General features: G+C 42.4%; 1 protein-coding gene across 1 annotated transcript in view; it reads right to left on the bottom strand.

The window, feature by feature from the left end:
- The window catches only part of thbs3a (thrombospondin 3a), a 43904-nt gene extending 20920 nt beyond the window's left edge, over positions 1–22984 (bottom strand). Inside the window, exons 1-12 of the mRNA XM_067600220.1 lie at positions 22483–22984; positions 18089–18295; positions 14490–14743; positions 12907–13009; positions 10145–10171; positions 9956–10038; positions 8732–8783; positions 8497–8645; positions 3985–4122; positions 1940–2014; positions 1379–1531; positions 996–1106 (exon numbers count right to left, since the gene is read on the bottom strand). Of these exons, the coding sequence (XP_067456321.1) occupies positions 996–1106; positions 1379–1531; positions 1940–2014; positions 3985–4122; positions 8497–8645; positions 8732–8783; positions 9956–10038; positions 10145–10171; positions 12907–13009; positions 14490–14743; positions 18089–18295; positions 22483–22582 (1452 nt within the window). The 5' untranslated portion in view covers positions 22583–22984. The remainder of the gene's footprint in view (positions 1–995; positions 1107–1378; positions 1532–1939; positions 2015–3984; positions 4123–8496; positions 8646–8731; positions 8784–9955; positions 10039–10144; positions 10172–12906; positions 13010–14489; positions 14744–18088; positions 18296–22482) is intronic.
- Positions 22985–23258: the final 274 nt, after the last annotated feature.

Below are 23258 nucleotides of genomic sequence, written 5' to 3'. Positions count from 1 at the left end.
GACCGGTGCGTTACGTGTCGAAGGACCGGTGTGTTACGTGACCAGTGTGTTACGTGTCGAAGGACCGGTGCGTTACGTGTCGAAGGACCGGTGTGTTACGTGACCAGTGTGTTACGTGTCGAAGGACCGGTGTGTTACGTGTCAAAGGACCGGTGTGTTACGTGACCAGTGTGTTACGTGTCGAAGGACCGGTGCGTTACGTGTCGAAGGACCGGTGCGTTACGTGTCGAAGGACCGGTGTGTTACGTGACCAGTGTGTTACGTGTCGAAGGACCGGTGAGTTACGTGTCAAAGGACCGGTGTGTTACGTGACCAGTGTGTTACGTGTCGAAGGACCGGTGTGTTACGTGTCAAAGGACCGGTGTGTTACGTGACCAGTGTGTTACGTGTCGAAGGAGTGGTGCGTTACGTGTCGAAGGACCGGTGCGTTACGTGTCGAAGGAGTGGTGCGTTACGTGTTGAAGGACCGGTGAGTTACGTGTCGAAGGACCGGTGCGTTACGTGTCGAAGGACCGGTGTGTTACGTGTCGAAGGACCGGTGAGTTACGTGTCAAAGGACCGGTGAGTTACGTGTCGAAGGACCGGTGCGTTACGTGTCAAAGGACCGGTGAGTTACGTGTCAAAGGACCGGTGAGTTACGTGTCGAAGGACCGGTGAGTTACGTGTCAAAGGACCGGTGCGTTACGTGTCGAAGGACCGGTGAGTTACGTGTCGAAGGACCGGTGAGTTACGTGTCAAAGGACCGGTGTGTTACGTGTCAAAGGACCGGTGTGTTACGTGTCGAAGGACCTGTGTGTTACGTGTCGAAGGACCTGTGTGTTACGTGTCGAAGGAACAGTTTGTAGGATTTAGTGGTATCTAGCGGTGAGGCTGCAGATTGCAACCAACTGAATATCCCCCCCCCGGCAAAGGTCCAAGAAAAAAATAATAAAAAAGAAAGAAACACGTAACAGTGCAACAGGACAGAATATGATGATTAGTGAGAAGTATCTCACCTGTTTGCAGTGTTTGTCGTTGTCCATGCAGGGCAGCGAGCGGTCTGGGTAACCGTCGATGTCCGTGTCCACACCGCATGTGTTCCCGTTACCTGCCCAGCCCACGTTACACTGCAACATACCAGCACACAGAAAACTGCTTCACCTGGTGAACATTCAGCTGTAGAAGCTTCAGCGTGATCATGTTGACTGATAGTCAAGTGTAACTGCATCCCAGGTCTGAGAGGGGAGGGGGTGGGGGGGGAGCTATTAATATATTAATATATATTAATATCTATGTCGATATTAACAGCAGCACTGATGTGTTTGATCACAGCAGTCGTGTTTAGTTCACAGCTCAGAAACAGGTTTCACTGTGCAGATGGCTGCAGCGCTACACTCACCGTACAGGAAACCTCTCCGTTCCTCTCCATGGTGCAGTGAGCATTGTTGTCACAGGGGTTAAAGGTCAACGTAGCACATGACTTCCTGGGGAAGCAACCTGACGTCTGGTTACCAAGGAAACCCGGTTTACAGCCTCCACACTTAAATGAACCCTGAGAGAGACAGGGGGAGAAGACAGGACATGTTTCCATCAGCTGTCATTTCTAACGTTTCAGTAGAGGGCGCTAGAGTCAGCTGATGATCAATCATTACTCTCTGATGATTATTCTCATGTAGTTTTCTTCATTCTGCTGCCTGGAAGACAAACATTTACCCTGAGAGCTCAGTGATTGATGCGTGACCTGCGTGTCTGACACAGTAAACTTACTATCCACGCGTCCGGGGAACACACCCTCTTTTTCCCTGATAATGCTACATTGTGAACTACGGAGGCCCCCAAGGGTCACGGTGAAATCATGTAAATAAACAGATGATGATGATGATGATGATGATGATGATGATGTGTGCTGAGCTCTCAGAGCTTCTAAATGTTCAGAAACAGAACAGAGACGGAAACTCACCACAGTGTTGATGCAGACAGAGTTCGGTACGCAGGCGTCAGGTAGATCTAAACACTCATCAATATCTCCACAGACCTGACAGACAGACAGGTAGAGAGACAGACAGACAGACAGACAGACAGGCAGACAGACAGACAGACAGACAGGCAGAGAGACAGACAGACAGACAGACAGACAGGCAGACAGACAGGCAGAGAGACAGACAGGCAGACAGACAGACAGGCAGAGAGACAGGCAGAGAGACAGACAGACAGACAGACAGACAGACAGACAGGCAGAGAGACAGACAGACAGACAGACAGGCAGAGAGACAGACAGGCAGACAGACAGACAGGCAGAGAGACAGGTAGAGAGACAGACAGACAGACAGACAGACAGACAGACAGACAGACAGGCAGAGAGACAGACAGACAGACAGACAGGCAGAGAGACAGACAGGCAGACAGACAGACAGGCAGAGAGACAGGTAGAGAGACAGACAGACAGACAGACAGGCAGACAGACAGACAGACAGACAGACAGGCAGACAGACAGACAGGCAGACAGACAGGCAGAGAGACAGACAGACAGACAGGCAGACAGACAGACAGGCAGACAGACAGACAGGCAGAGAGACAGGCAGAGAGACAGACAGACAGACAGGCAGAGAGACAGGCAGAGAGACAGACAGACAGACAGACAGACAGACAGGCAGACAGACAGGTAGAGAAACAGACATACAACATGTTATTACTGTGTTTTTATTATTATTTATTATGTGTAAAATAAGTTCAGCTAGTTTAGTTTTTAAGAGATTTCTGTAAAGGCAGAGTCAGAGCTGATTTACAGCTGTGACTTTGACCACGAGTCACAGCCATGATGTGTATATAGAGCCAATAGTGCGTCATCAATTAAAGACGCACCTTCGAGCAGGTAGCCCTGTTATAATGGAGATGAAAATCTCTGCTGAGTCAAACCGAGTCAAGCAAAGCCAGCACATGTCTGGAAAAGGCGTATTACAGAGCCAGCTGGCTGTGTATGAACACTGTGAGGAGATATTCACTGAATTAGTTTAGACTCAATGACTTTAATTATATATAAAACAGTTCTATATTAAATACATTTATTGTTTTTATTCAGGTCAATATTCATACTCACTGTGAGCCCTGGTAGCCTGCTGGTTCAAACGTATACGACATGACCACAATGTCTGTGGTTTGTCTCAACCACAGACCTTTGTTACCCACTTTACTACATGACACACCCACTTTACTACATGACACACCCACTTTACTACATGGCACACCCACTTTACTACATGACACACCCACTTTACTACATGACACACCCACTTTACTACATGACACACCCACTTTACCACATGACACACCCACTCTACTACATGACACACCCACTCTACTACATGACACACCCACTCTACTACATGACACACCCACTCTACTACATGACACACCCACTCTACTACATGACACACCCACTCTACTACATGACACCCACTTTACTACATGACACACCCACTTTACTACATGACACCCACTTTACTACATGGCACACCCACTTTACTACATGACACACCCACTTTACTACATGACACACCCACTTTACTACATGACACCCACTTTACTACATGGCACACCCACTTTACTACATGACACACCCACTTTACTACATGGCACACCCACTTTACTACATGACACACCCACTTTACTACATGACACCCACTTTACTACATGGCACACCCACTTTACTACATGGCACACCCACTTTACTACATGACACACCCACTTTACTACATGACACCCACTTTACTACATGGCACACCCACTTTACTACATGACACACCCACTTTACTACATGGCACACCCACTTTACTACATGACACACCCACTTTACTACATGACACACCCACTTGTTTAGGTTTAGGCATGCGGAGGGGGATGTTGGGGTTAGGGTTAGTGGTCGGGGGGGGGGGTTGTTGTGTCTGAAAGACTGCAGTTAGACCCTTCTCTCAAAGCGCGGTACTGTTCTACTGGCTCTGCACTGACCTGCTTGTGTGTCTTTGCGTAATCCAGTCCAGTTCCAACCAGCGGCGCCCCCCACAGGCCAGGAGGACATGGCTGACAGCTGAACCCTCCCATAGTGTTCACACAGGCGTCAGGAGAGAAACAGGGCTGCAGCTCACACTGAGACACAGAGGGGGAGGTTATGTGGTTGTTATCTGGTTGTTATCTGGTTGTTGTGTGGTTGTTGTGTGGTTGTTGGTTGTTATCTGGTTGTTATCTGGTTGTTGGTTGTTATCTGGTTGTTATCTGGTTGTTATATAGTTGTTATCTGGTTGTTGTGTGGTTGTTGGTTGTTATATAGTTGTTATCTGGTTGTTGTGTGGTTGTTGTGTGGTTGTTGGTTGTTATCTGGTTGTTATCTGGTTGTTATCTGGTTGTTGTGTGGTTTTTGTGTGGTTGTTTGGTCATTATCTGGTTGTTATCTGGTTGTTGTGTGGTTGTTATCTGGTTGTTATCTGGTTGTTATCTGGTTGTTGTGTGGTTGTTATCTGGTTGTTGGTTGTTATCTGGTTGTTATCTGGTTGTTATGGTTGTTGTGTGGTTGTTGTGTGGTTGTTTGGTCATTATCTGGTTGTTATCTGGTTGTTGTGTGGTTGTTATCTGGTTGTTATCTGGTTGTTATCTGGTTGTTTGGTTGTTATCTGGTTGTTATCTGGTTGTTATATGGTTGTTATCTGGTTGTTTGGTTGTTATCTGGTTGTTATCTGGTTGTTGGTTGTTATCTGGTTGTTTGGTTGTTATCTGGTTGTTGGTTGTTATATAGTTGTTATCTGGTTGTTATCTGGTTGTTATATGGTTGTTATGTGGTTGTTATCTGGTTGTTATCTGGTTGTTATATGGTTGTTATGTGGTTGTTTGGTCATTATCTGGTTACTGTGTGGTTGTTGGTTGTTATCTGGTTGTTATCTGGTTGTTGTGTGGTTGTTTGGTTGTTATCTGGTTGTTATATGGTTGTTGGTTGTTATATGGTTGTTATCTGGTTGTTATCTGGTTGTTATACGGTTGTTATCTGGTTGTTGGTTGTTATCTGGTTGTTGGTTGTTATCTGGTTGTTATCTGGTTGTTATCTGGTTGTTGGTTGTTATCTGGTTGTTATCTGGTTGTTATCTGGTTGTTGGTTGTTATATGGTTGTTATCTGGTTGTTATCTGGTTGTTGGTTGTTATATGGTTGTTATCTGGTTGTTGGTTGTTATCTGGTTGTTGGTTGTTATCTGGTTGTTATCTGGTTGTTGGTTGTTATCTGGTTGTTATCTGGTTGTTATCTGGTTGTTGGTTGTTATCTGGTTGTTATCTGGTTGTTGGTTGTTATCTGGTTGTTAGCTGGTTGTTTGGTTGTTATCTGGTTGTTGGTTGTTATCTGGTTGTTGGTTGTTATCTGGTTGTTGGTTGTTATCTGGTTGTTATCTGGTTGTTGGTTGTTATCTGGTTGTTATCTGGTTGTTGGTTGTTATCTGGTTGTTATCTGGTTGTTTGGTTGTTATCTGGTTGTTATCTGGTTGTTGGTTGTTATCTGGTTGTTATCTGGTTGTTGGTTGTTATCTGGTTGTTTGGTTGTTATCTGGTTGTTATCTGGTTGTTTGGTTGTTATCTGGTTGTTATCTGGTTGTTGGTTGTTATCTGGTTGTTTGGTTGTTGGTTGTTATCTGGTTGTTTGGTTGTTATCTGGTTGTTATCTGGTTGTTATCTGGTTGTTGGTTGTTATCTGGTTGTTATCTGGTTGTTGGTTGTTATCTGGTTGTTTGGTTGTTATCTGGTTGTTATCTGGTTGTTGGTTGTTATCTGGTTGTTATCTGGTTGTTATCTGGTTGTTGGTTGTTATCTGGTTGTTATCTGGTTGTTTGGTTGTTATCTGGTTGTTATCTGGTTGTTGGTTGTTATCTGGTTGTTGGTTGTTATCTGGTTGTTGGTTGTTATCTGGTTGTTGGTTGTTATATGGTTGTTATCTGGTTGTTGGTTGTTATATGGTTGTTATCTGGTTGTTGGTTGTTATATGGTTGTTATCTGGTTGTTTGGTTGTTGGTTGTTATCTGGTTGTTGGTTGTTATCTGGTTGTTGGTTGTTATCTGGTTGTTGGTTGTTATATGGTTGTTATCTGGTTGTTGGTTGTTATATGGTTGTTATCTGGTTGTTGGTTGTTATCTGGTTGTTATCTGGTTGTTGGTTGTTATCTGGTTGTTGGTTGTTATCTGGTTGTTATCTGGTTGTTATATGGTTGTTTGGTTGTTATCTGGTTGTTATCTGGTTGTTGGTTGTTATCTGGTTGTTATCTGGTTGTTGGTTGTTATCTGGTTGTTTGGTTGTTATCTGGTTGTTATCTGGTTGTTGGTTGTTATCTGGTTGTTATCTGGTTGTTGGTTGTTATCTGGTTGTTATCTGGTTGTTGGTTGTTATCTGGTTGTTATCTGGTTGTTGGTTGTTATCTGGTTGTTATCTGGTTGTTGGTTGTTATCTGGTTGTAATCTGGTTGTTATCTGGTTGTTATATGGTTGTTATCTGGTTGATTGGTTGTTATCTGGTTGTTATCTGGTTGTTGGTTGTTATATGGTTGTTATATGGTTGTTGGTTGTTATCTGGTTGTTATCTGGTTGTTATCTGGTTGTTGGTTGTTATCTGGTTGTTATCTGGTTGTTATCTGGTTGTTATCTGGTTGTTATCTGGTTGATTGGTTGTTATCTGGTTGTTATCTGGTTGTTGGTTGTTATCTGGTTGTTGGCTGTTATCTGGTTGTTGGTTGTTATCTGGTTGTTATCTGGTTGTTGGTTGTTATCTGGTTGTTATCTGGTTGTTATCTGGTTGTTATCTGGTTGTTGTGTGGTTGTTGGTTGTTATCTGGTTGTTATCTGGTTGTTATCTGGTTGTTATCTGGTTGTTGGTTGTTATCTGGTTGTTATCTGGTTGTTGGTTGTTATCTGGTTGTTGTGTGGTTGTTGGTTGTTATCTGGTTGTTGGTTGTTATCTGGTTGTTATCTGGTTGTTGTGTGGTTGTTGGTTGTTATCTGGTTGTTATCTGGTTGTTATCTGGTTGTTGTGTGGTTGTTGGTTGTTATCTGGTTGTTATCTGGTTGTTGTGTGGTTGTTGGTTGTTATCTGGTTGTTATCTGGTTGTTATCTGGTTGTTGGTTGTTATCTGGTTGTTTGGTTGTTATCTTGTTGTTATCTGGTTGTTATCTGGTTGTTGTGTGGTTGTTGGTTGTTATCTGGTTGTTGTGTGGTTGTTGGTTGTTATCTGGTTGTTGTGTGGTTGTTGGTTGTTATCTGGTTGTTATCTGGTTGTTGTGTGGTTGTTGGTTGTTATCTGGTTGTTATCTGGTTGTTGGTTGTTATCTGGTTGTTGGTTGTTATCTGGTTGTTGTGTGGTTGTTGGTTGTTATCTGGTTGTTATCTGGTTGTTGGTTGTTATCTGGTTGTTATCTGGTTGTTATCTGGTTGTTGTGTGGTTGTTGGTTGTTATCTGGTTGTTATCTGGTTGTTGTGTGGTTGTTGGTTGTTATCTGGTTGTTATCTGGTTGTTGGTTGTTATCTGGTTGTTGTGTGGTTGTTGGTTGTTATCTGGTTGTTGTGTGGTTGTTGGTTGTTATCTGGTTGTTATCTGGTTGTTGTGTGGTTGTTGGTTGTTATCTGGTTGTTGTGTGGTTGTTGGTTGTCATCTGGTTATTTTCTGGTTGTTGTGTGGTTGTTGGTTGTTATCTGGTTGTTATCTGGTTGTTTTCTGGTTGTTGTGTGGTTGTTGGTTGTTATCTGGTTGTTATCTGGTTGTTATCTGGTTATTGGTTGTTATCTGGTTGTTGGTTGTCATCTGGTTGTTATCTGGTTGTTATCTGGTTGTTGGTTGTTATCTGGTTGTTATCTGGTTGTTATCTGGTTGTTATCTGGTTGTTATCTGGTTGTTGGTTGTTGTCTGGTTGTTATCTGGTTGTTGTGTGGTTGTTATCTGGTTGTTATCTGGTTGTTGTGTGGTTGTTGGTTGTTATCTGGTTGTTGGTTGTTATCTGGTTGTTATCTGGTTGTTGTGTGGTTGTTGGTTGTTATCTGGTTGTTGGTTGTTATCTGGTTGTTATCTGGTTGTTATCTGGTTGTTGTGTGGTTGTTGGTTGTTATCTGGTTGTTGGTTGTTATCTGGTTGTTATCTGGTTGTTGGTTGTTATCTGGTTGTTATCTGGTTGTTATATGGTTGTTATATGGTTGTTATCTGGTTGTTATCTGGTTGTTATCTGGTTGTTATCTGGTTGTTATATGGTTGTTGTGTGGTTGTTGGTTGTTATCTGGTTGTTATCTGGTTGATTGGTTGTTATCTTGTTGTTGTGTGGTTGTTATCTGGTTGTTATATGGTTGTTGGTTGTTATCTGGTTGTTATCTGGTTGTTGGTTGTTATCTGGTTGTTATCTGGTTGTTATCTGGTTGTTGGTTGTTATCTGGTTGTTATCTGGTTGTTATCTGGTTGTTATATGGTTGTTGTGTGGTTGTTGGTTGTTATCTGGTTGATTGGTTGTTACCTCGTCGATGTCGCGGCAGTGTGTCCCGTTGCCGCTGGTTCCAGGTGGACAGGGTCCACAGGTGTATCCTGGATACTGCATGCTCTCCATGCAGGCCACGCCCTTATAGCAGGGGTTGGGGGAGCAGCGGGAACGAGGTTCGTGGAAACCTGCAGACAGGTGGAGAGATGCTGGTTTCAATCAGGTCTTCAGATACACACCTGCTGCACTGACAAACACAGAGCTGCTGACTCACCACAAACCTGACACTCCAGGATGGTGTTTCTGATCAGAGACATCTCCTTCACCTGAGGACGAGGGACAACAATCAGCTGCTCACATATGGGAACACACGCTGTCTCACCTGCCTGCCTCTGTCTTACCTGTCTGTGTCTGTCTGTGTCTGTCTCACCTGTCTGTGTCTGTCTGTCTCTGTCTCACCTGTTTGCCTCTGTCTCACCTGTCTGTGTCTGTCTGCTTCTGTCTCACCTGTCTGTGTCTGTCTTACTTGTCTGTCTCTGTCTCACCTGTTTGCCTCTGTCTCACCTGTCTGTGTCTGTCTCACCTGTCTGTGTCTGTCTCACCTGTCTGTCTCTGTCTCACCTGTCTGTGTCTGTCTGCTTCTGTCTCACCTGTCTGTGTCTGTCTCACCTGTCTGTGTCTGTCTCACCTGTCTGTGTCTGTCTGTCTGTGTCTGTCTGTGTCTGTCTGTGTCTGTCTGTGTCTGTCTGTGTCTGTCTCACCTGTCTGTGTCTGTCTGTGTCTGTCTGTGTCTGTCTCACCTGTCTGTGTCTGTCTCACCTGTCTGTGTCTGTCTGTGTCTGTCTCACCTGTCTGTGTCTGTCTCACCTGTCTGTGTCTGTCTGTGTCTGTCTCACCTGTCTGTGTCTGTCTCACCTGTCTGTGTCTGTCTGTGTCTGTCTCATCTGTCTGTGTCTGTCTCACCTGTCTGTGTCTGTCTCACCTGTCTGTGTCTGTCTGTGTCTGTCTGTCTCTGTCTCACCTGTCTGTGTCTGTCTGTGTCTGTCTGTGTCTGTCTCACCTGTCTGTGTCTGTCTGTGTCTGTCTCACCTGTCTGTGTCTGTCTCACCTGTCTTTGTCTGTCTGTGTCTGTCTCACCTGTCTGTGTCTGTCTGTGTCTGTCTCACCTGTCTGTCTCTGTCTCACCTGTCTGTGTCTGTCTCACCTGTCTGTGTCTGTCTGTCTGTGTCTGTCTGTGTCTGTCTGTGTCTGTCTGTGTCTGTCTCACCTGTCTGTGTCTGTCTGTGTCTGTCTGTGTCTGTCTCACCTGTCTGTGTCTGTCTCACCTGTCTGTGTCTGTCTGCTTCTGTCTCACCTGTCTGTGTCTGTCTCACCTGTCTGTGTCTGTCTGCTTCTGTCTCACCTGTCTGTGTCTGTCTCACCTGTCTGTGTCTGTCTGCTTCTGTCTCACCTGTCTGTGTCTGTCTCACCTGTCTGTGTCTGTCTGTGTCTGTCTCACCTGTTCTCTGATGTCCTGTCGCAGCTCTCCCAGGATCTGGTTAAAGATGATGAGCTGACCAATCAGAGCCTTGGTGTGATCACCTGACAGGAAACAATGAGAGCAACATGATCCACAGTCATTGATCTGTATGCAGGTGAACTTGATCAGCTATGATTATTGATTGGTTATCAGAACAGTGAAACTCACCCAGGATAGAGTGCACCTCCCCGCTCACTGAAACATGGAAGAAAACTTATTGATATGATTTTCATTTATTGATTATATTTATTCGAAGTGATCAGCTGACCTTCTTCTCAGTAGCACCTGACCTTCATCACTATAACACCTGACCTTCATCACTGTAACACCTGACCTTCATCATTGTAACACCTGACCTTCTTCTCAGTAGCACCTGACCTTCATCACTATAACACCTGACCTTCATCTCTGTAACACCTGACCTTCATCTCTGTAACACCTGACCTTCATCACTGTAACACCTGACCTTCATCACTATAACACCTGACCTTCTTCTCTGTAACACCTGACCTTCATCACTATAACACCTGACCTTCATCACTATAACACCTGACCTTCATCACTATAACACCTGACCTTCATCACTGTAACACCTGACCTTCATCACTATAACACCTGACCTTCTTCTCTGTAACACCTGACCTTCATCACTATAACACCTGACCTTCATCACTATAACACCTGACCTTCTTCTCTGTAACACCTGACCTTCATCACTATAACACCTGACCTTCATCACTATAACACCTGACCTTCATCACTGTAACACCTGACCTTCATCACTATAACACCTGACCTTCATCACTATAACACCTGACCTTCATCACTGTAACACCTGACCTTCATCACTGTAACACCTGACCTTCATCACTATAACACCTGACCTTCATCACTATAACACCTGACCTTCATCACTGTAACACCTGACCTTCATCACTATAACACCTGACCTTCATCACTGTAACACCTGACCTTCATCACTGTAACACCTGACCTTCTTCTCAGTAGCACCTGACCTTCATCACTATAACACCTGACCTTCATCACTGTAACACCTGACCTTCATCTCTGTAACACCTGACCTTCATCACTATAACACCTGACCTTCATCACTGTAACACCTGACCTTCATCACTGTAACACCTGACCTTCTTCTCTGTAACACCTGACCTTCATCACTATAACACCTGACCTTCATCACTATAACACCTGACCTTCATCACTGTAACACCTGACCTTCTTCTCTGTAACACCTGACCTTCATCACTATAACACCTGACCTTCATCACTATAACACCTGACCTTCTCTGTAACACCTGACCTTCATCACTATAACACCTGACCTTCATCACTATAACACCTGACCTTCATCACTATAACACCTGACCTTCATCATTATAACACCTGACCTTCATCTCTGTAACACCTGACCTTCATCACTATAACACCTGACCTTCATCTCTGTAACACCTGACCTTCATCTCTGTAACACCTGACCTTCATCACTATAACACCTGACCTTCATCACTGTAACACCTGACCTTCATCACTGTAACACCTGACCTTCTTCTCATTAACACCTGACCTTCATCACTATAACACCTGACCTTCATCACTGTAACACCTGACCTTCATCACTGTAACACCTGACCTTCATCTCTGTAACACCTGACCTTCATCACTGTAACACCTGACCTTCATCACTATAACACCTGTACTTCTTCTCAGTAACACCTGACCTTCATCTCTGTAACACCTGACCTTCTTCTCAGTAACACCTGACCTTCATCACTATAACACCTGACCTTCTTCTCAGTAACACCTGACCTTCATCACTGTAACACCTGACCTTCATCACTGTAACACCTGACCTTCATTACTGTAACACCTGACCTTCATCACTGTAACACCTGTACTTCTTCTCAGTAACACCTGACCTTCATCTCTGTAACACCTGACCTTCTTCTCAGTAACACCTGACCTTCATCACTATAACACCTGACCTTCTTCTCAGTAACACCTGACCTTCATCACTGTAACACCTGACCTTCATCACTGTAACACCTGACCTTCATTACTGTAACACCTGACCTTCATCACTGTAACACCTGACCTTCATCACTATAACACCTGACCTTCTTCTCAGTAACACCTGACCTTCATCACTGTAACACCTGACCTTCATCACTGTAACACCTGACCTTCATCACTGTAACACCTGACCTTCATCACTATAACACCTGACCTTCATCACTGTAACACCTGACCTTCATCACTGTAACACCTGACCTTCATCACTATAACACCTGACCTTCATCACTGTAACACCTGACCTTCATCACTGTAACACCTGACCTTCATCACTATAACACCTGACCTTCATCACTGTAACACCTGACCTTCATCACTGTAACACCTGACCTTCATCACTGTAACACCTGACCTTCATCACTATAACACCTGACCTTCATCACTATAACACCTGACCTTCATCACTGTAACACCTGACCTTCATCACTATAACACCTGACCTTCATCTCTGTAACACCTGACCTTCATCACTATAACACCTGACCTTCATCACTGTAACACCTGACCTTCATCACTGTAACACCTGACCTTCTTCTCTGTAACACCTGACCTTCATCACTATAACACCTGACCTTCATCACTGTAACACCTGACCTTCATTACTGTAACACCTGACCTTCATCACTATAACACCTGACCTTCATCATTATAACACCTGACCTTCATCACTATAACACCTGACCTTCTTCTCAGTAACACCTGACCACCACCTGATCTGGATCTGACATCAGACCATGTCAGACCACTTGAGACCAGGTTCAGGGTTACCTGTCCTACCTGTTACAGTGCTGTGGAGCACAGAGATGAGAGGAGTTAAAGGGTTAATGAGGTGAGTTTACCTGAGTTGTAGGCTGAGGAGTCTCCCTGGAACGGACAGTCAGTCAGAGCTCCGGCTTTGGCAACGCTGCCCCCCAGAGCCAGTCTGAGGGACTCCACTGCACCCTGACGGGGGGGGGGGGGCAGATTGTCAGTGATCAGACAGAGCTCAGTCTGTCTCTGAGGTTGTATCAGTAAAGATGTTTAAATGTGATAAAACTGAGACAGGAGAGACAGACAGGTGAAGAAGTGTGAAACATCAGACAGCCTGCTGGCGCCCTCTACAGGCTGCAGAGTTCATTACAGCCACAATCTGAACAAACTACATCCTGGTGATTTATGAATCAATAATATGTTCAATTATAAAAAGTATTAATGGTGTAAAATTATTATTATTATCATTATTATCATTAATATTATTATTAAAGGGTAATTTTGCTGATTTTATATATTTGTCTTCATGTTTGGATCCAAACCTACAATGAACTGATCTACTAACAAGTACTGTGTGTGTGTATAATTGCTGATATATCTGATTCCTCCGTTGTTGTCCAGAAACTATTAAAAACACGTCAGTGAGTCACATCGCTGCACTGGGTCACATGTTCCTTCATCATGAAGAGTTTTGGTTTAGAAACGGCTCCAAAGACTAATAACAGCATCACGTTTTCAGTCTCTGCAGAGTAGTTCAGTGTACGGCAGACGCTACTGAGCATGTGCAGGAACACGGTTCTGTTTACAGCTTCACCAGCTTGTTGTGCTGCAGATCACAACATCTTAATTTTAAGAGGTAAATTTATAATGTCCAATGTCAAGAGACAAACTAACGTGACTGAACTCTTCATGATGAAGAAACGTGTCAGTAGATCACTGACACATCGACTTGTTAGTAGATCAGTTCATTGTTGGTTTGGATCCAAACATGAAGAAAAACAGAGAAAATCACCAGAATGATCCTTTAAATTATCTTTCACAGCGTTTCGTAGTTTATTAAAGTGATTCGATTTTCTTTGTGTATCAGAGATGAAGACTGATGCGTCTGACTCCAGACCAGACAGGAGACAGATCTCTAGTCTTTGTGTGATCTAGTGCTGCAACAATTAGTCAATAAATCAACAGAAAAATCATTTTCACATTTTGATAATCTAATAATCGTTTTAGTAAATTTGTTAAATAAAAACGCCGAGCATCAGCTGGTGGCAGCTTCACTAATGGGAAGACTGGAAGCTTCTCTGTGTAATTTATGACAGTAGACTGAATTCTTTTGTATTTCAGACTATTGATCGGACAAAACAAGACATCTGAAGACGTCAGCTTGGGATCTTGTGTTTTCCTCTATTTTGTGACATTTTATTGACAAAACGGTGAGTTGAATAATTGAGAAAATAACTGGCAGATCAATCGATGATGAAAATAATGGTTAGTTGCAGCGTTAGTGTAACCTCACCATCGATCCCGGCTCACATTTCTTCTCCAACTACAAATCTTTTCAAGGCTGATTTACAACCGAAGGCTTAAGAATGATTTCTGAACATGAAGTTTGTCCTGAGGTTTCGCTCATATGGACATTAAATGTGAGGATTTCCTCCTGTGATCCCACACACACCTGGAGTCGAGCGTACGCCTTCTGTCCGTGTCGGATCTCCACCATCTCCGCCTCTCTGGGCAGAGGAACCAACGGCGGCAGACCCTGGCTGGAGTCGGCCAGTCGGCAGTTGACGTACAGCTCCATTTGCATGTTGTCGCGGTGAAGGCCGCCGAGTCGCAGGATGATGGAGTGACTCCGCCCGTCGGCCAGGTTGGCGTTCTGCAGGCTGACAGTGTGAAGCTTCCCGTCAGCTCTGACGTAACGCACCAGCACTGAAGAAGAAGAAGAAGAAGAAGGTGGTCACTGTTTCTGCTGACCTCATCAAACAGGGCAGGTGTCGGTCAGGTGACTCATCTACAGAATCACTGTAGTCAACTTTCATCCAAATGTGTCTAAATTATAACTGGATTTCAAGAAAATGTTCAGTATAAAATGCAGTGAATGTTTGTTTCCGTCGTAACAGATAAACAGTCGCTGCCATTAAACCGTCGCAGAAGAAGAAACAGTGAGATGACGTTGTTAAAAGAGCGACAGTCAAAGCTCAAACGATGGAAAACATGATGGAAATATGACATTTCTGTTAGTTTCATGTATTGATTTGAGGAAGGTTACAGTCTCCTCATCATCGCTCCACACAGATCTGATGTTTTCAGCTCTTCAGTGACGTTTCAGTCACATGATTCATTTATTCACTCAGTCTGTTTCCTTTCTGAGCTGCTGTTACACCTCAGACAGGAAACTGGACTGACACAGGTGGACCGAAACACACATGAGCTCAAAGTTTGTTATCAGACAGACTTCAACATGTCAGAAATGAAATATATCGTTGAACTGTTTAATCACGGCGGGCGGTGACTTATAGCTCCTAACAGCAGGAAAAGGTGCATGCTGGGTGATAATTCACAGAAAAAGAAGCACACAGCCAGATGTGGAGTAACAATAACAATGAAATTATAATTAAAATGCCTAAAAAAAGAAGGTTTCCAGTTAAAGTCTCCTGTCAGACTGATCTGAAGTCAGTTTTCAGGATCAGCTGATGAGTTTGTATTCTGACAGTAAAGGTGAGTCAGGTCAGCAGTCACCAGCGTTTACACAGAGAGAGTCTGTAGATCAGAGACTTTTCTGTTGGCAGCTCACAGCAGCAGGAAGAGGGAAAGCTGACCAATAAAAACCTTCCTCTTCCTCTTCTTCCTCTGTGTCACAGAGCTCCACTGTTCTCCAAAAACTGTTCAAAAACACATCAAGGAGCCGCAGCGTCCGTCATGACAACACGTCTCACTGTCTGTGCTGCAAAAACCATCAAAACGATTCAATATTCATGACGAGTTTCACATGTGACTCCTGACAGTTGGACTGAATGTGATGAGTTTCTGTTGTCATGTATGTTTTCATGTTGTATGAACGTTGTGTGAATGTTGTCCAGACTGTTTGTCTTTGGATTCATATCTTATTCTATTTTAGCTTATTTTAATTTACATTTCACTCATTTTAACTGTATTTAAATGGGTCTTTTCATAATGTGCACAGATTTAATTCATCTCTGAGAATGAATCCATTGATCGCAGAGATTCTGTTGGAATTAACTGAAATTCCTGCAAAACATTTCTGCTGTAAACCGCAGTGTGATCAGAACTTTAATCTATGAAACCAGCAGGTTGAAATTTCTCTTGAATGAGACGTTGATGTGAACGCAGCTTCAGGGCTGAACTGACAAAAAGATTCATTTTCTAGATGTGATGAAATCAGGCGAACAAACAAACAAACAAACAAACATCTGAGAGACAGAAAAAACCTCAAATAAATCAAATAATAAGTTCACCGCTCTCTGATTTGTATCAGAGCTGCAACTAACAATTATTCTCAACACCGAGTAACCTGCTGGTTATTTAAGTTCAGTCAGTAAACCAGTGTGCACCCAGTAGACTGCAGATGTTGTCCAGCTGTGATCACCTGCAGCTCCAACGAGTCAGCAGTCAGTGGTGGTTTAAAATACGCTTTTCAACAACTGTGAATCGGTGCAACCACGAGACGTCCTTGAGGTCATAAATGTGCACAAAAAATATTAGACTGATGGGTCCAGTAGTGTGTGAGATTCACTACAGACACACACGATCCCTGCAGATTAAACCCTGCTCCTGTTGTATGAAGATGAACTCAGTCTGACAGACGTCTTGTTGACAGTTTCCCTGAGAAACCATCAAGCAGAAGGTAAATCCTACAATACAGCTACAACCATTAGTCAATTAATCAATTAGCTGCCAACTATTAAATTAATCGCCAGCTATTGTGATAATTGATTAATTGTTTTGAGTTATTTTTACGAAGAAAAAGTCCAAATTCTTTGATTCCAGCTTCTTAAATGTGAATATTTTCTGGTTTCTTTAGTGTCTATGACAGTAAACTGAATATCTTACATCATGTTGGACTTTGGATCAACCAAATGACTCGATCTCACTCTCTGCTGTCGCTGATCACTGCGTCTGATTCACACGAGCCTTCAGAAGCTCCTGCAGGTTCAACTGAACTGACAAACACTTTTAGTGCTGACTGACTCTAACAGACTGTAAGAAACTCACTAGCCTAGCAACATGAAAGCTACAAGCAACCCAGAACGCACCACTCTCTGTAGGAGCCACTCTACATTCAAAAAGAATATCTGATGATGTGAACACATAACTGTTTCATTAATTTCCTGAATAAAATATCATCTTACTGAATGTCTTTGTGTTTTGGATTGTTGGACGGACAAAACTAGACTTTTGAAGACGCCTAGGACGCCTTGGAAGGACATTTTTCACTACATTTTCATTGTTTTTTGATGTGCTACAGACCAGTTAATCAAGAAAACATGGATGTTCTCCATCTTTCCAAACTGTCTAAACTTTGTTGACAGCAGCAGGATATTATTTATCCAGAGAAATGTCACTGAGAGCCCTGCTGCAGGCTGCTGTTTCTGTCAGAGACGGACATGAAAGTAAATAAAGTTCTGACAATTTGAACAATTGGAGTCAGTAGGTGTCAAAGGACAGTTCCCAGTGTTCCCAGTGTTCCCAGTGTTCACAGTGTGTTAAACCAGCAGTCAAGTGTCTGTAATCATTCCTCCTGTTCATACTGGATATTAAAAGATCCTTCAAATGTGCTTTAATGGAAGTGATGGAGGATAAAATCCACAGTGTGTCCACACAGTCATTTAAAGTCTGTGTGAAGCTTCTATTCAGCTTCATCAGTCTGAGTTAGTCATATCAAGTGGATATCTGACACATTTACAGTCTTTTTAGCATCAAATTCCCTCTTTGTGTTTCCTCGGACAGTGTTTCCCTGTTGAGCTGCAGGTGGAAGTATAGTAACAAAAAGAGGAACTTTGGCACTAAAAAGACTGTAACGTTGAAAGATATCTACTTGATTTGACTCATTTGGACGCTGAAGCTTCATATTAGCTTCAGACTGTGGATTTTGTCCTCCATCACTTCCATTGTAAGGTCATTATGAAGGGATCTTCTAATGGTCAGTATGAACAGGAGGAATGATTACAGCAAGAAACACAGCTTTAATGTTCATCTGATGACTGACTGCTGGTTTAAAACTGTGAACTCATCCTTTAAAGTTGAATCACCAACCTTTATTGATCTTCCCCATGACAGCGACCTCCAGGTACTTCCTGTTGTCCTCTTTGCTGTAGAGACCCAGCAGGACTCCTCCCAGCTTTGACGGCAGCCGAAACGTCGACACCACGTAGACGTCATTGAGCGCGCTCAGACCACCTGACAGCTTCTCCACCGCTGCAACACTCTGCTTTGAGTCCTGGAGACTCAACACGTCAATCACTGAGGAAGAGGAGGAATCACAGACACGTCAGTCACTAAGAGAAGGAATCACAGACACGTCAGTCACTTAGAGGAGGAATCACAGACACGTCAGTCACTTAGAGGAGGAATCACAGACACGTCAGTCACTAAGAGGAGGAATCACAGACACGTCAGTCACTTAGAGGAGGAATCACAGACACGTCAGTCGCTGAGGAAGAGGAGGAATCACAGACACGTCAGTCACTAAGAGGAGGAATCACAGACACGTCAGTCGCTGAGGAAGAGGACAAATCACAGACACGTCAGTCACTGAGGAAGAGGAGGAATCACAGACATGTCAGTCACTAAGAGGAGGAATCACAGACATGTCAGTCACTAAGAGGAGGGATCACAGACACGTCAGTCGCTGAGGAAGAGGAGGAATCACAGACACGTCAGTCACTAAGAGGAGGAATCACTGTGTTAATCACAGTGTTAATTACAGACTTAATCACAATGTTAATCACAATTAATTACAGTGTTAATCACAGTTAATTACAGTATTAATTACAGTGTTATTATAATATTAATCAGAGTTAATTACAGAGTTAATCACTGTGTTAATTACAGAGTTAATTACAGTGTTAATCAGAGACACGTCAGTCACTAAGAGGAGGAATCACAGACACGTCAGTCGCTGAGGAAGAGGAGGAATCACAGACATGTCAGTCACTGAGGCAGAGGAGGAATCACAGACACGTCAGTCACTAAGAGGAGGAATCACTGTGTTAATCACAGTGTTGATTACAGACTTAATCACAATGTTAATCACAATTAATTACAGTGTTAATTACAGTGTTATTATAATATTAATCAGAGTTAATTTCAAAGTTAATCACAGAGTTAATTACAGAGTTAATTACAGTGTTAATCACAGACACGTCAGTCACTAAGAGGAGGAATCATAGACACGTCAGTTGCTGAGGAAGAGGAGGAATCACAGACACGTCAGTTGCTGAGGAAGAGGAGGAATCACAGACACGTCAGTCGCTGAGGAAGAGGAGGAATCACAGACACGTCAGTCACTAAGAGGAGGAATCAAAGACACGTCAGTCACTGAGGGAGAGGAGGAATCACAGACACGTCAGTCACTAAGAGGAGGAATCACAGACACGTCAGTCACTAAGAGGAGGAATCAAAGACACGTCAGTCACTGAGGGAGAGGAGGAATCACAGACACGTCAGTTGCTGAGGAAGAGGAGGAATCACAGACACGTCAGTTGCTGAGGAAGAGGGGGAATCACAGACAAGTGAGTCACTAAGAGAAGGAATCACAGACACGTCAGTCACTGTGTAAAAGGAGGAATCACAGACACGTTAGTCGCTGAGGAAGAGGAGGAATCACAGACACGTCAGATGCTGAGGAAGAGGAGGAATCACAGACATGTCAGTCGCTGAGGAAGAGGAGGAATCACAGACATGTCAGTCGCTGAGGAAGAGGAGGAATCACAGACATGTCAGTCACTAAGAGGAGGAATCACAGACACGTCAGTCACTAAGAGGAGGAATCACAGACACGTCAGATGCTGAGGAAGAGGAGGAACCACAGACACGTCAGTCACTAAGAGGAGGAATCACAGACACGTCAGTTGCTGAGGAAGAGGAGGAATCACAGACACGTCAGATGCTGAGGAAGAGGAGGAATCACAGACACGTCAGTCGCTGAGGGAATAAAGGAATCACTGTGTTAATCACAGAGTTAATTACAGTGTTAATCACAGAGTTAATTACAGTGTTAATCACAGAATTAATTACAGACTTAATCACAATGTTAATCATAATTAATTACAGTGTTAATCACAATGTTAATCACATGATTCATTGCAGCGTTAATCACAGTTAATTACAGTATTAATTACAGTGTTATTATAATATTAATCAGAGTTAATTTCAAAGTTAATCACAGAGTTCATAAGTGTTAAGTGTTAATTACATAGTTAATTACAGTGTTAATCGCAGAGTTCATAAGTGTTAAGTGTTAATTACAGAGTTAATTACAGTGTAAATCAGAGTTAATAAGTGTTAAGTGTTAATTACATAGTTAATTACAGTGTTAATCGCAGAGTTCATAAGCGTTAAGTGTTAATTACAGAGTTAATTACAGTATAAATCAGAGTTAATAAGTGTTAAGTGTTAATTACATAGTTAATTACAGTGTTAATCGCAGAGTTCATAAGTGTTAAGTGTTAATTACAGAGTTAATTACAGTGTAAATCAGAGTTAATAAGTGTTAAGTGTTAATTACATAGTTAATTACAGTGTTAATCACAGAGTTAATAAGTGTTAAGTGTTAATTACAGAGTTAATTACAATGTTAATCACAGACACGTCAGTCACTGAGGAAGAGGAGGAATCACTGTGTTAATCACAGAGTTAATTACAGACTTAATCACAATGTTAATCACAGAGTTAATTACAGAGTTAATCACTGTGTTAATTACAGAGTTAATTACAGTGTTAATCACAGACACGTCAGTCACTAAGAGGAGGAATCACAGACATGTCAGTCGCTGAGGAAGAGGAGGAATCACAGATACATCAGTCACTGAGGAAGAGGAGGAATCACTGTGTTAATCACATAGTTAATTACAGTTAATTACAGTGTTAATTACAGAGTGAATTACAGTGTTCATCATAGAGTTAATTACAGTGTCAATTATAGTGTTAATCACAGAGTTAATTACAGACTTAATCACAATGTTAATCACAGTTCATTACAGTGTTAATCACATAGTTAATTACAGTGTTAATCACAATATTAATCACGATTAATTGCAGCGTAAATCAGTTATTTACAGTATAAATTACAATGTTATTATAATCTTAATCATAGTTAATTTCAATGTTAATCACAGTTAATTACAGTGTTAATCACATAGTTAATTAGTGTTAATCACAATATTAATCACATGATTAATTGCAGCGTAAATCACAGTTATTTACACTATTAATTACAATGTTATTATAATCTTAATCATAGTTAATTTCAAAGTTAATCAGAGTTAATTACAGAATTAATCACTATGTTAATTACATAGTTAATTACATAGTTAATTACAGTGTTAATCACAGAGTTCATAAGTGTTAAGTGTTAATTACGTAGTTAATTACAATGTTAATCACAGAGTTAATTACAGAGATAATTACAGTGTTCATTACAATGTTAATCACAGAATTAATCACTGTGTTAATTTCAATGTTAATCAAAAAAAGTATTAATCACAGCTTTAATCACAGCTTTAATTACAGTGTTAATAATAGCGTTAATTATAGAGTTAATAACAATGTTAATTACAGAGTTAATTACAATGTTAAACACAGAGTTAATAGCAGTGTTAAGTGTTAATTACAGTGTTAATTACAATGTTAATCACAGAGTTAACCACAGTGTCAATCACAGTTAACTACAGAGATAATTACAGTGTTAATTTCAGTGTTAATCACAGAGTTAATTACAATGTTAATCAGTATTAATCACAGTTTCAACAACAGTGTTAATCAGTGTTAATTACAGCGTTAAGCACAGTGTTAATTATAGTGTTAATTACAATGTTAATTGCAATGTTAATCACAGTGTTGATCAGTGTTAATTACAGTGATAATTACAGGTTTGTTAGTGATGTATAGAAGGTTTGCAGAGCAGCAGTCAGTGCTGGCAGCCTGGAAGAGCCCAGTATGACCAGTATGTTATGTTCTGTGTGCGTTTCTCTGCCTTTTAAAATATAATTTAATTGTAAACCAGCAGATGAAAATCACACAAAGTTCTGACACTCCAGAAATCAGTCGATCAATTTCATCTGGAGAAGTTCATTAATGGTAAAAGTATGAATGTGTGTGTAGAATCTGAGACACACATTCAGACTGTTGAGTGAAGAAACTCCAGTTGATCATTGAACTGCAGTTCAGCTCTAACAGGATGGTCGTGATGATCCGGTTTACCTGATGTTTCAGGGTCCTGGTGGTCTACGTAACTCTTTCTGCTGTCACAACTCAAACTGTCTCTAATCAATAATATCTAATCAATACTTAATCCGGTCACAGATTCAGGTGCAAGAACTTCTACAAATGAGTTTCAACTGTTGATCATGTTAATCGATCATCTCATTGACGCGGAGTTTTTTCGCGTTGAACGTTAATTCAGCAGCGGTCGGTTCTGTCGGTGTTACCTTGTCGGTCCGGTCCGTCCGTTCCGTCCGGGACTCCCGCCGCCAGCTGAGCACCGATGACTGACAGCAAAACCGGAACCACGACGCTCCAACCCCCCATGTCTGAGAGAGACCGGGACAGGGCCAGGAGAACCGGCAGGGAGAGGCTTGTCTAACGGGGACGGAGAAGCGGGAGAACCGAGCCACACAGCCGGATCCAGAGAGCAGAGACGCGGCGGCGGCGGCGGAGAGCTTCCGTCCGGAGGAGCAGCAGGAGAACCGGGGAGCAGAGGACACACGGAGCCGGGGAGAGACAGACAGCCGCCGGACCGACCGGAGGAGAAACAGCTGGAAACTGCTGCTGGCGCGCGCCGCTCGTGCGCGCAGAGTGACTGAAAAGCGCGCGACTGAAGAAACCCGCGCGGACGAGAGTTTCTGTCCGACATGACGGAAATATTACAACATGAAAGTTTATTAATTATGTTATAAAGTCCACCAGGAGAAGAGAAAGAGCGGAACAATAAGAATATTTATGATAATTCTGAATTAAGACTTTATAAGACGAGCTGATGACGTTGAGACCGACCGATAGGTGAACAATTATCAGCCGGTTATTGGCTAATTGCTGATATATCTGTTTATGTGTCGGCCGATAAATGAGAGGAAATTAAAGGACAGAAACACCAAAGATAAGTTTTAAAAATGTTAGAGAGAAGTGATGCATTTATTTTAATCTGCAATTTTTACATTTGTTTTTCTTGAACTCAAAAATGTTAATTTGAGATGTGTTGTGTGAA

Source organism: Thunnus thynnus, chromosome 10, assembly GCF_963924715.1.
Source record: "Thunnus thynnus chromosome 10, fThuThy2.1, whole genome shotgun sequence".
Taxonomy (NCBI): Eukaryota; Metazoa; Chordata; class Actinopteri; order Scombriformes; family Scombridae; genus Thunnus; species Thunnus thynnus.
The sequence above is the reverse complement of the archived record's forward strand: the minus strand, read 5'-3'. Positions and strand labels throughout refer to the sequence as shown.